Source organism: Rhincodon typus, chromosome 20 (genome assembly GCF_021869965.1).
Source record: "Rhincodon typus isolate 14 chromosome 20, sRhiTyp1.1, whole genome shotgun sequence".
NCBI classification, from domain to species: domain Eukaryota; kingdom Metazoa; phylum Chordata; class Chondrichthyes; order Orectolobiformes; family Rhincodontidae; genus Rhincodon; species Rhincodon typus.
This window is the reverse complement of record NC_063351.1, coordinates 17,653,272-17,665,488: the sequence shown is the minus strand read 5'-3', so window position 1 is coordinate 17,665,488 and position 12,217 is coordinate 17,653,272. Positions and strand designations below refer to the sequence as shown.

At 39.3% G+C, this 12,217-nt stretch overlaps 1 protein-coding gene across 2 annotated transcripts in view; it reads left to right on the top strand.

The window, feature by feature from the left end:
- The window catches only part of LOC109937939 (adhesion G protein-coupled receptor A1), a 458,189-nt gene extending 446,988 nt beyond the window's left edge, over nt 1–11,201 (top strand). Inside the window, exons 18-19 of one of the 2 annotated variants that reach the window (XM_048609008.1) lie at nt 6,600–6,695; nt 8,477–11,201. In XM_048609008.1, the coding sequence (XP_048464965.1) occupies nt 6,600–6,695; nt 8,477–9,713 (1,333 nt within the window). In that variant the 3' untranslated portion in view covers nt 9,714–11,201. The remainder of the gene's footprint in view (nt 1–6,599; nt 6,696–8,476) is intronic. The other variant, XM_048609009.1, reaches the window with a different exon arrangement.
- The last annotated feature ends 1,016 nt before the right edge of the window (nt 11,202–12,217 follow it).

Here is a 12,217-nt window from a genome sequence, read left to right as displayed (position 1 = left end):
ATTCAACCATCATTTAGATTCCCTTAGGATGGAACACAACACTTAGGAGCAGGAGTAAGCTATTCAAGCCTGCTCCATCGTTCGACTTCACTTTCCTATCTGCCCCTTGACTACCTTGTCTATCGAAAATCTATCTAACTTGGGCTTGAATAAATTTAATGACCTAACATCCACTGCTTTCTGGAGAAGAGAATTTCACAGACTAATGTCCCTCCAAAAGAAAAAAAACAACTCCTCATGTCCGTCATAAAAAAAAGACATCCTGTTTTAAATTGTATCCCCTAGTTCTAGTCTTTCCAACAAGAGGAAAATATTTCTGGTGTCCATTTCATAAATCCCTTAATGATATTATACGCGTTGATGAAATCACCTCTCATTCTTCTAAACTGCAGTGGATTTGAGTCCAATTTGTTCAACTTTGCTTCATTCAATAAAACCGTCATCCCAGAAATTATTTGAGTGAACCTTCTCTGAGTTGCATCTCATGCATTTTTTTTCAAAATAAGGAGACAAAAGGTATAACATGGTACTCCAGATGTGATCTCAGCAAAGCCAAGCACTGCTGTTCCCTGGGGTTTGAGCAAACATTTTCCACTCATGGTGGTCCAAGCTCTGCCCCTTCAACCTGGAACAAATTTTGTTTGCTCAGAACAAACTAAATATTGTAATCTCAGGGTAAACCAGGCCCTGCCATTCAATAACTGCCCAACAATCTTTAACTCAGGGAGCTCTGTCCCCTCAGGCACCTATGTTCCTCAGGGTCAACAAAGCGCTAAATTCATCAGTGCTGCTTATCTAGTCTTGTTTCTGCTGGATGTAAACCTCATCATTGCATGCTCTATGGAGGAATTCCTATGGGAATAGGTACTGCAACTGTTGCAAATATCTCGCTCACAGTCATGTATTTTGGAGTATAGGAGAGTTAAGGTCTAACTGTTGAAAATGAGATAAATGTAACTAACACAAGCTTACAGTTTGTTACCACTAAAAAGGTTGGAATCATATCAAGGGTTAACAGATAGCAAGATAGAGCTATAAAAGAGCAAGTGAGCTTGTAAGAACTGAAGAATGATGCCTGCACTGTTAGCAATAATGTCAGCCCAGAAAGTTTTTTTTTGTATTGGGAGTTAAAGCTGAATTATTTTCAAAATATTCAGTACAGCCTGAAAGGTTGCAAAATCTATTTACTTTGCCACATCAAAGAAGAAACTGTAAATGAAAGATGATTACTCTAAAGGTCAGTTCAGGACAGCCAAGAAAGGTTAGATCATCATGGAGATGGGTGGAGCTCGGAGATGTTCTCTAGTTTTGACTTTTCCAGACATTTGCCTGAGGAGTTAATTGCAGTTTGAACTTGGTTCAGGTTTGACCTGGTTTGTAGCTCACTAAGAGGTAGCTGAAGTAAATGATAGTTAGCACAGTCTACACTTTAAACAGAGCAAAAAGTAACTTCTTCATTAACTGTTGAAAGCTTAATCTCAGTTTGAATTTTGTGAAGGGACAACAACTGGAAGGTTGACTAGTTTGAAACGAGTAGAAGGCTCTGTAGTAGTCCTCAATAAAAGCTTGTGTCACAGAAAGTAATAAATTGATTAGCTTGCAAGCACTGAAAAGTAACCAGAATGGGATGGGGCCATCTATGTTAACAGAGGCCAAATGGAAGTCTTAGCTCTGAGAACAGATGGAGCTGAGAAGACCTGTCCAGGGGACTGTGGTGTATTGATGAATGGTTCTTTCAGAAGTAAATAACTTGTAGATTATGTGTCTTATAAGATAATTCTCAGGAGCAGTGAGAAACAAACATGAGTGCACACCATATTGGTAAGTTCATAGTCCTTATTTTAGTTCATTATTTTATATCCAATAATATGAGTGTTTTGATGTTTTGCGGTGTAGCTCTATTGATTACAATGAGGTGTTCAGATTGTTCTGTTGTTGTTAATGGTCCCTGACCAGCTTGTAATACAGCAGTATGTTGCAATGGAAATCGCTTCCATTAGCAACAGACTTAAATTAATACAACATAGAAAAGGAGAGGTGGGAAATTGATACCAGAGAGGGGTTAGGGAGGAGGAAAGAAGAAAATGAATGGAAGAATGCAGGAAATATGAATAAATGAGAAAGTGAAAGAGAGCAGAGAAGGGAAGTGGAGCTATAAGGTGATATTGCAAGCAGTGCTTTAGTGAAGAAGAAAAAGCTAAGCTAAGAGAGTTTTTAAATGGAAGAGGGAGGAGCGCATCAGCATTAATTGATAGAGATTGTGACAGAAGAGTGCAAGTATGTAGCCAATGAGCAAAGAAGGAGTGTGAGCTTGAATTGAGGAGCAGGGGAAAGGATCCCCACATAAGTTGATGGGTACAAGACATTAATAGTTGTTATAAATGCGCCCAGATGTGTTCTTAATTTTAGGACAGATAGAAGTTTCAAGGAATAATTAATTGACTAAAAAAAATTAGATACATAGCTGAGGCAATATGTTGACTGGGATGTATTACATTTTCATATCTATATTTAGAGTGGCACAGTGGCTCAGTGGTTAGCACTGCTGCCTCACAGTACCAGGGACCTGGGTTCGATTCCAGCCTCGGGTGACTGTCTGTGTGGAGTTTTCACATTCTCCCCATGTCCAAAAATGTGCAGGTTAGGTGGGTTTGGCCATGCTAAATTGTCCATAGTGTCCAGCGATGTGTAGGTTAGGTGGATTCGCCATGGTAGGTGCAGGGTTATAGGGATAGGGTAGGGTACTGGGTCTGGGCGGGATACTGTTTGGAGCAGCAATGTGTACATAAGCTTTGACCCTATTTCACATCAATTCATCTAAAATTGGCTAGTAATAGAGAAAATAGTTCATCTGTCCACATAATATTAAGTGTCATAGACCTTAAGTGTCCTTCAATAGTGATAAATATCTTAGGAACATGTCCTTGTCTAATTGGACCTGGCTAAGATCCAGTCTCCAAGATAGGTACAGTTGAAATGCCCCACTGAATAATGAATTTATCATTCCTATATTATGATCCAAACATACAAGTTTCTGACTGAGATCTCAGACTGCTTCTAACCGAGCAGAACTAGCACATCACTGCTGTAAAGATCTCTGTCTGATGGGTGATAAAATGTCTGGGATACAGGAGGATCTTTCTTTTCCTCATTCCAGTTTCTGTTGGAGAAAAACAACGATCATTAGCAAACCTCTAATTTCTATCTGCAGAAAGAAACAAATAAATTGTGGTAAAAAACGTAACTCATGGTTTCCAAGTCCATAAAATGAAATTAAGTTGCTACTTCAGTTGCAGTAACTCACTGCTGATGAAAAGACATGGAAATTATTGCGGTACTAAAAGCTGTGGGGGCTGGACGGGGTGGTGGTGGAGGGGAATTTTAACACAGGGGAGTGGGTGGAATTGGGTACAGGTTAGATGATTAAACTGATAATAAATAGACAAGCTTGGGGTAGGTGCACTTGTGGAGCAGTGGAAGTGTGTCTCTACCTCTGAGCCAGGAGACCTGGGTTCAAGTCTCACCTGCTACGGAGGTATGTTGTAACATCTGTCAATGGGTTGATTAGAAAAATATCTAGATGGGCATGTGGAAGCTGTTTTTGGTAGAAGATAGAAATTCACTCCTTTCCAGAGCTGTAAATTCAGAGTAATAATTTCTGTTCAGTAAAAGATTGTCAACTTTTAAATCCAACTGTATGTTAAATTTATATGCTTGAAGTTGGGGTACTAATAATTTTTGATTTATTAACTGAAAAATTCAGTGAATTCAGATATCACTAAATGTTGTACATGTACTGAACTGCTGATTCATCAGTATGTTACGATTCACTTCAATGGATTTTTGTAAAATCTGACTGAACAACAGTAAAATCATTATGTGGCAGGCTGCTCATTTCTATTCATCTAGAATGAACTTGGGCTACAGGGAATTGCATCAGGATTATTGTGAGGATGGAATGAATTGGGATTTCTCTCAATAGAAATGTTACGATAAGAATAAAATTGTTATCCAGTGAGGCATTGTGATGGAACATTAGCTCGGGGTGGTACGATCCCATGCTTGGAGTTGACGAGGAAGTCTGAATCCTAATACTGGGTCAGTAAGGAATGGTGGAAGGGGATCTGATTTTTGATGTGTGGGCTGCTGAAGGATTGAGAAGAAGTACCCTTGCTCCACCTGGCCTATAAGGAGTGCTTCCTGAGGCCAATATAAATAAACTTGGAAAATATTGGAAATGCTCAGAAAGTCTGGCAGTATCCGTCGAGAGAGAAATGGATTTCCTGATCCAAGCCTGTGACCTTTCATCAGAGGCTCTCCTTGCTTTACTGCAGCTGCCAGTTTTCCCAGGAACATCATTCAGACACAACAAAAATTGTGTTAAATTCCAGGCTTTCAGCCTTTTTAATGTATTTAAAATACCATCCTGATTCCCAGACTGTGTTGGCTCCCTGCCTGAGTAAAAGCTGGAAGTTGGCAGATTGGTGGCAGCTTCCTCGTGCCCATCCAGATATTTTCTAAGCAACCTGTTCAGAGATGTTATGATATACCTCTGAACCCAGGTCTCTTGGCTTAGATATAGACACACTATCACTACACCACAAGTGTACCTACCCCAAGCTTGTCTATTTATAATCAGTTCAAGCACCTAACCTGCCAATTCCACCTGCTCCCCCATTTTAAAATTCCTCCCCCTTGCACAGCTTTTACTACTTCAGCAATTTCTATGACTTTTTGTTAGCAGTGTGTTACTTGACTCAAGTAACAACTTAATTTCATTCCATTTTCTATCAAGTACTTCACTTTCTTTACCTTTGTAGAGTCATACAGCATGGTAACAAACCTTTTGGTCCACAGATTTCCCTCCCTAAAGGACCATAGTAAACCATATGGGGTTTCTTGGTAATCAATGGTAGTTAACAGATGAAACTAGCTATCAGTTGCAGATTTATTAATTGAATTTCAATTCCATCATATGGGGAGATGATGTCCTAGTGGTATTATCACTGAATTGGTAACTCAGAGACCCAGGTAACCTTCAGGGCACCAGGGTCCAAATCCCACCACAACAGATGGTGGAATTTAAATTCCAGATTTTTTTATTATTGAATTTAATGAATAATAAGTTTTTTTTTTAAAGAAATCTAGTTCAGTCAACTCCTTCTGTCCTGGAAACTGTCCATCTTCACCAGCTCTGACCAGCATGTAACTTCTGACCCACAGCAATGTGGTAGACTTCAAACTGCCCTCTGAAATAGCCTAGCAAACTGCATAGTTTGGGGCAGTTAGGGATGGGCTGTAATGCTGCCCAGCCCATGATGCCCACATTCTGTGAATGAATAAAAAGTAAAGTTGTAAGAACCCATATCCCCAGAGCTTTAGCACAGACCTTTGGGTTACTAATCCAGCAACATTACTGCTATACCATCGCCCCTGTAAAACTGGTAGTGCAATAATATATTTTTAAAAATACTGCACTAAGGACTAAGCCCTGGTGCACTATCTGCTATTGTATGTTAAGCAAGCTTAAGAGTGCTCATTGTAGCTGCAACTCAGTTCCATTTATATGAGGCAGGGTTGAGATTATGTGCAAGTATGCTTGACTTCACTTTCCCATCTTCCTACAAACTGCATGAACCAATTCAGAAGGGAAGTTTTATATGATTTGGAGAGCTCTATAGACCTGCCTCTTCAATAAAGAGTTGTGCCAATTTTATTAGTAATTCCTATTTCAAATATATTCAGTCCTAACTGCATAAATGAAGAATTCATAATATGATGTAATTATGTCGTACGATGTGATAAGCAGTCTCATCTCACAGACGTCTGCCTTGGGTGAATTTCCAATATCATAATGTGATGTTAAAAATAGTTTTGTAATTGGCAATTATCTGCAGGAATACATGATTCATTTTACACTTAATTTTGTAAGAATTGGTTACTGTAGTGAGTTAGAATAAAAAACTTGACTCGAACTCAAGTGCATTTAAGTGTTGTTAGTGAGTTCATACACATACTTCCAAGTGCCCAAGGTTACTTATGAGTTTTTGACAGAAAAATGTTGAAAATGATCTGAACAAAAAATATCAAAAGTTGCACCTGCTGGTGCCCAACATTCTATTTGCATTGGAGTTCCCACACTCTGTAGAAGGCTACCTCAATAATATGGGTCAAATGAACATAATTATCACTTTGGACCCATTTCTGGTACCCATCTGTCCAAGTCTGTTAAAAATTCCCAACACATATCTGCTCCTGGATAGTGGTTGCAAGCTTCTATTGCCCATATCCTTATCTACATTCCAGTCAACCCCTGATCAAGGTTAATCATGATGCACAATAAATTCTATTGAACTACGGGTCATTTGCAGTGTAGACCCAAGTAAACCACCTGGGAGCTAGTGCACATTTATTCATTTGATGTGCTAGCCCTCATCATGGTATCAGCCATTTATTATTTTACTGCATTTTGTTAGGGTTAATACAAAAATGATCTCTGTATTTCTTGTTATTTTTGAGTATCATTTATTAATCTGAAATTTTTCTACCTATTCAGTTTGTTTTCTTTTTCTTTTAATTCTACTATGATCTTTAATCAGGTTTTATTTGATTGGAGGAGGCATTCCTTTCATAATTTGTGGGATCACTGCTGCAACAAATATCAACAATTACGGGAGTGAAGACAATGCGCCATAGTAAGTATCTTTTGTTGAATGTCACTTTGTTAGGTTTGGAGATCTTGTTTCTTGGCGTTTAGGGATTGCACTCACCCAAGCCACCAGATGCACTGGCAGATAATTTCTTAATTTTTCAGTTATCATATTTTCTGTGCAGTCAGATTTTTAAAAAGAAAATGTAAATTAAATCAGTAGCTTATTTGTTATCACATACTTTATCATATACTGTGAAAGTGGGTCAGAGTCTTAGTGGATGCTATTTGTTAAACACAATGGGCTAGCTTTTCTAATGGCCAGACAGTCAATGCAGTGTTGATGGGAGTTGTCCATTGCAGCAGATTCAAAGAAATTGAGTGGGAAATTGAATGTTTTACTTACTGATTCCTCTACATTTGGAACCCTCTAAAAGTCTTCAAATAAATCAGTGAATTTGAAGGTTTCTAATGAAATTAAGTAAATAGTTACTCAGAAAATGAGATATATAGTCTCCTGTGTAACTATTCAACAGACCCTGTACTTAACTCACACAATCCAACTATACCTCTGCCAGACCACCTACACTGTCCAGGAACCGACACCCCTTTCCCCTGCTCGGCACCTAACCCACCCCTCTTCCCCCACCGCTAGACACACCCTCACTTACACCTGCTCCTCGTTTGGCCCTGCTTCCCCTGCCACTCACTGCTCTCCAACTTCCCCGTGCTGCTTGTCCTGAAACCCCAGACCAGATACTCACCTCTTCACCCCCACATCAGACTGGATTTCTCCCACCTAACCCAATCAACTTTAAACACTGCAGCACTTGCTTGGCCTCCTTGCCACCTTGCACCCTGGCACCCTACCCAATTGGCACCCTAGCCCTCTTCTCACTAGGCACCCTATTCACCTGGCATATTATTTCTCCATCTGTCAACCAATTCCCAATATCAATTCCCTACCTATCTGGTATCCTCCCACTGACACCCCAAACCCTAACCAGCTGTCACCCTACCCAGTTGGCATCTTTCTTACCTGGCACCCTACAACCCCATCCCCAACTGGTACTTACTCTCACAGCATCCAAACAAACATACTTACCTTATGTATTTACTATTTGACTGCAGTTATGAAAGGAGCTGTCTAGATGCCTGAATATGGCAGTAAACTGACATGACAAGTGGGCACGGATTGTCTTATATGTGACAGTTAGTACAAAAGAGCTACGAGAGTGAGCGTATGGCTGTGCATGTCTGAGGGAGCCCTGATCAAAATCTCCTGTCAGAAAAGCAGAGCTCCTTCCTTTCATTAAAAAGAAGGGGTGGGGTGACACTCCATGGAAAGGCTAGCCCAAGGAAACCAAAAGCGGCTTAACATTAAGAAGTGACCAACTCCAATTGAATGGTGTGATAATTTTGGATACCACATCTATGATGTGAGAGGACATTTTTTTCATTAATGATCAAATTTGTAGATAATTATAGTCTCAGTCTTGGTTTAATCAGCAATAGGTTTTGTCATCCTTCTTGGAAAGTATTGTAAAGTGGTTTGTAGTGAATCAGCAGCCCGTTTGTACTCATCCCATTTTTGAGTGGAGTGTAATATTGAGTCATTGTCACCGACTGGCTCCTAAGGTAATGTCACTTCCACTGTTTGAGTGAGAAAACACTTCCATGGTGGAACCTGATTATAAAGTATATCATGACTGTTTCTTCTGGATTGTACTTTCAGGTCAGATTATCGTGGTGGAATATTTTCTGGGTTCAATGTCCTAGTAATTCTTTGCTATTTTCCTGTTTCATTGTGTTTCTTTTTATCCACAGTTGCTGGATGGCATGGGAGCCCAGTCTTGGTGCATTTTATGGGCCTGCTGCTTTCATTGTGCTTGTTAGTTGTGTCTATTTTCTGTGTACATTAGTGCAACTGAAGCGTCACCCAGGGAAGAAATATGAGCTAAAGGAGATGACAGAAGAGCAACAACGATTGGCCAGCACAGAGGTAGGCCCCAGTCATGTAACAGACTCCAGCTCTGTGTCGCACACATGTTCAATGATTTCTTCCTCAATGCTGGAAAACGAGCATTCATTTAAGGCTCAGCTTCGTGCTTCTGTGTTCACTCTGTTTCTCTTTATTGCTATGTGGACTTTTGGAGCCCTCGCAGTCTCACAAGGACACTTCCTAGATATGATTTTCAGTTGCTTATATGGAGCAGTCTCAGTAACTCTCGGACTCTTTATTCTGGTCCACCACTGTGCAAAACGTGATGATGTCTGGCATTGCTGGTGGTCCTGCTGCAAATCTAATAGGAATACATACGCTGTTCAAATGAACGTTCGACCCCAGGTAACCATGAACGGCGATGCTCAGCTTCATGTCCCATGCCTCCTGGATTCTCCATGTCCCAGTAAATCATCATCCAGTTGCAATCATTCAATCTCTGGACTCTGTAAGCTAACTAATCTCCAGGCCGTCCAAAATCATGTAAATTGCCTCTCACCAGTTACACCATGTTGTGCCAAAATGCACAATGAACAAATTATTGATGATGATGGGGATATTCATCTGCATGCAGATGGTACATGTCGATCAGGAATGCATATCCACAGATGTCAAAAAAGCCGAACTAAACCACGACACTTTGTTCGGCACAGCAGGTCCACAGCCCAGAGAGAATATGCCTATCATATCCCTTCCAGCATAGATGGAAGTATCCACAGCTCACATACAGAAAGTCATCACAGTATCCAGGACAGCCAGTCCATCCAAAGGCAAGTTAGCTGTGCAAAAAGCGATCAATGTCCCAATGTCTGCCAGCCTGAAAGTAGTGATGCTAGCACAGTGCTATATGGATGCAATAAAGCTGTAGACAGTGGTGTCAGTACAGAAGCTTTGCACCAAGGAGCTACTTTTGAGATGCAGTCACGGAGACAATCGTGTCCTCTAAGTGTAAACAACCAAAATGGAATACTGAAGGGAAACCTGCATGAAGCCATGATTTATACTTCAGACAGTACAGGAAATATAAGGACTGGTCCTTGGAGAAATGAAACTACTGTGTAGTTTTTAAGTTTCATGACTACAAATTTAAATCATTATTGCTACAAAAAGTTGTATATAAATTTTGTATAATGCTTATGTGTTTGTTTACATAATTCATTGTGCAGATTTCAAGTTACATTTGCATATTTGTATGTATACATCTATATTTGTACAGCACATACAAAGTATCATAAGAGCAGTATTATATAATGTATTTGTATTTCAAACAACAAATGATGCATTTGTGTTACCACAATGTGGACATTGTTAAAAATTAGTCTACAGATATATCACAATTAAGTTGAAGTGTTGGATTTTTTTTTCAATGTAATGGTTGCTTCTAAGTAAGCAGCCACAAATTAAGGTAAGCATTATTGTTACATTAAAGAGACAGTAGCCCTTTGGATGGCTAGTGCAAGTACCATCCTAATGTCTGTTAAAGTTTCCCTAATCATTAGTAGAAACAAAATCATGTGCAATTTCCTCAGAGGATAAATTTATCATTTCTAATTATTGTTATGAGAGTCCTGGTTATTCATTGGAATATATCATCAGATTAACAAAATTTTTAAAAGAATCCTACATTCAGTAAAATAGCTGTGGAACTTTTATTTGGCACATGAGGGGATGATTTCCCTTGTGTGCAAAGTGTAAATTGTAAGCCTCAGTAATATAGATGGATTCCAGTTTTTCAAACAAAGAATACAGAAGACACCTTTCCCACTAAATTAAATATAAAAGGGTATTGGTTCTTTAACTTTGTAGGAAGAAATTGTGTATTAAGTCTATCGTAAGGCATACAGTACATGTCAGTGTAACATGCATGATTTTTGTTCAGTTAAACCATCAATACTTGGTCATCTGCTATTAAGTGTAAAAACTAATTATTTTAGTGATGTAAAAACCAATAGCTTCTTTTTATTTTATCCATGCAAATGATCTCGTAATGCAGAAACACAATCATTGGACTACTTCGCTAGCTAAAGTGCCACAGCACATGTATAAGGTTAATGCGATAACTGTGCTAGAGATGACAGTTTTCAGTTGTCTGTGCAGAGCATGCAGTGCCTGTTGTATGTTACAGTGTACACTGTATAATGAATTGTTGTTTCCAGTAATTGCAGATATCATCATGTCTATTAGTAAAAACAAAGCAAAAAAAACCTTCAAATCCAGTTTGTCATCTATTTTAATAAGATTGCTTTTAAAAATGTGCTTAATCATCTTCACTACAATATAAATGTGAATTCAGGTATAGCCAGTTGCATTTGATCCATCTAGTTTCTCACATAAGGGAATGCATTGAACAGAAATGTAATAGTCATAATTTTACAGTAACTGCAATTCATCACACCAAAATATGATTTACCTTATTATTAGCTAAATTTATTTTAGTCTGGTGTATTTAACGTTATGATAGCACTGCAGTTATTGCTAGACTAGTAATCCAGATAACTTCTAATCAAATCCCAACATGGCAGTTTGAATTCAGTTCTTAAAAATCTGGAAATAAAGAGGATTATATAAGTAAAACCTGCTGTGAAATTGTCCGCTTTTCGTTAAATCTCAACTTGTGCATTGCTGCCTTAAGGAAAGGAAACCTGCTGGTCCTATTTGCACTGGTCTATGTATGATTCCAATCTCACAACAATGTGGTTGACACCTATCAGCCCTCAGAAGTGGCCTCACAAGCCACTCAACTCCAGGAATGAACAATAATGGCTGCATTATGCTTATCCCACCCCTGTTCATGCAGCCTTACCATACCCTTCTGGTCCTTTCTCTATCGTAGGCTTATGTACCTTCACCTTGATTACATAAAGCTGTATATAGCCCCTGTTTTTTTTCTTGAATCAGACAATTCCTATGCAAGGTAGTGTACACTGTCTCAATTCTCTACATTATTTGTGGAAACAAGGTGAGGAAAGCCTTGTCTTGTGATTGAAGTCAAACAAGACCAGGGGAGTTTCAACAGATGATCAGTTGCCACCAATTCCCAATTGAAGAATCTGTACTTCTCAATGTGAAACACTCACTAAAAGAAACAGTGAGAGAAGCAAAGGGACAGAATGTGTGTTTAAATGTCAATCAAGTAGTTTGGTAATAACGCAATTGAATATGTGGGCTGAGTTTGAAGGGCATAACTTCTGGAATGGACTGGCGCCAGATGGTGAGGGAAATACAGGAAGTAATTTCCTTGACTTTGTTAAGTCGTAGCATGTCTGTTCTCAGCTTGTTTATCCCAGAGAGTTGTTGTAGCAAACCACTATTGATAAACCTCTTCTCCTTATCTGAATACACCCTTCATATGTTTCAGAGATAGTAGGAACTGCAGATGCTGGAGAATCTGAGATAACAAGGTGTAGAGCTGGATGAACACAGCAGGCCAAGCAGTATCAGAGGAGCAGGAAGGCTGACGTTTCGGGCCTAGACCTGCGATAGGGTTAGGGTTAGGGTTCTGAAGAAGGGTCACAGAAGGCTGCTTGGCCTGCTGTGTTCATCCAGCTCTGCACCTTTTTATCTCT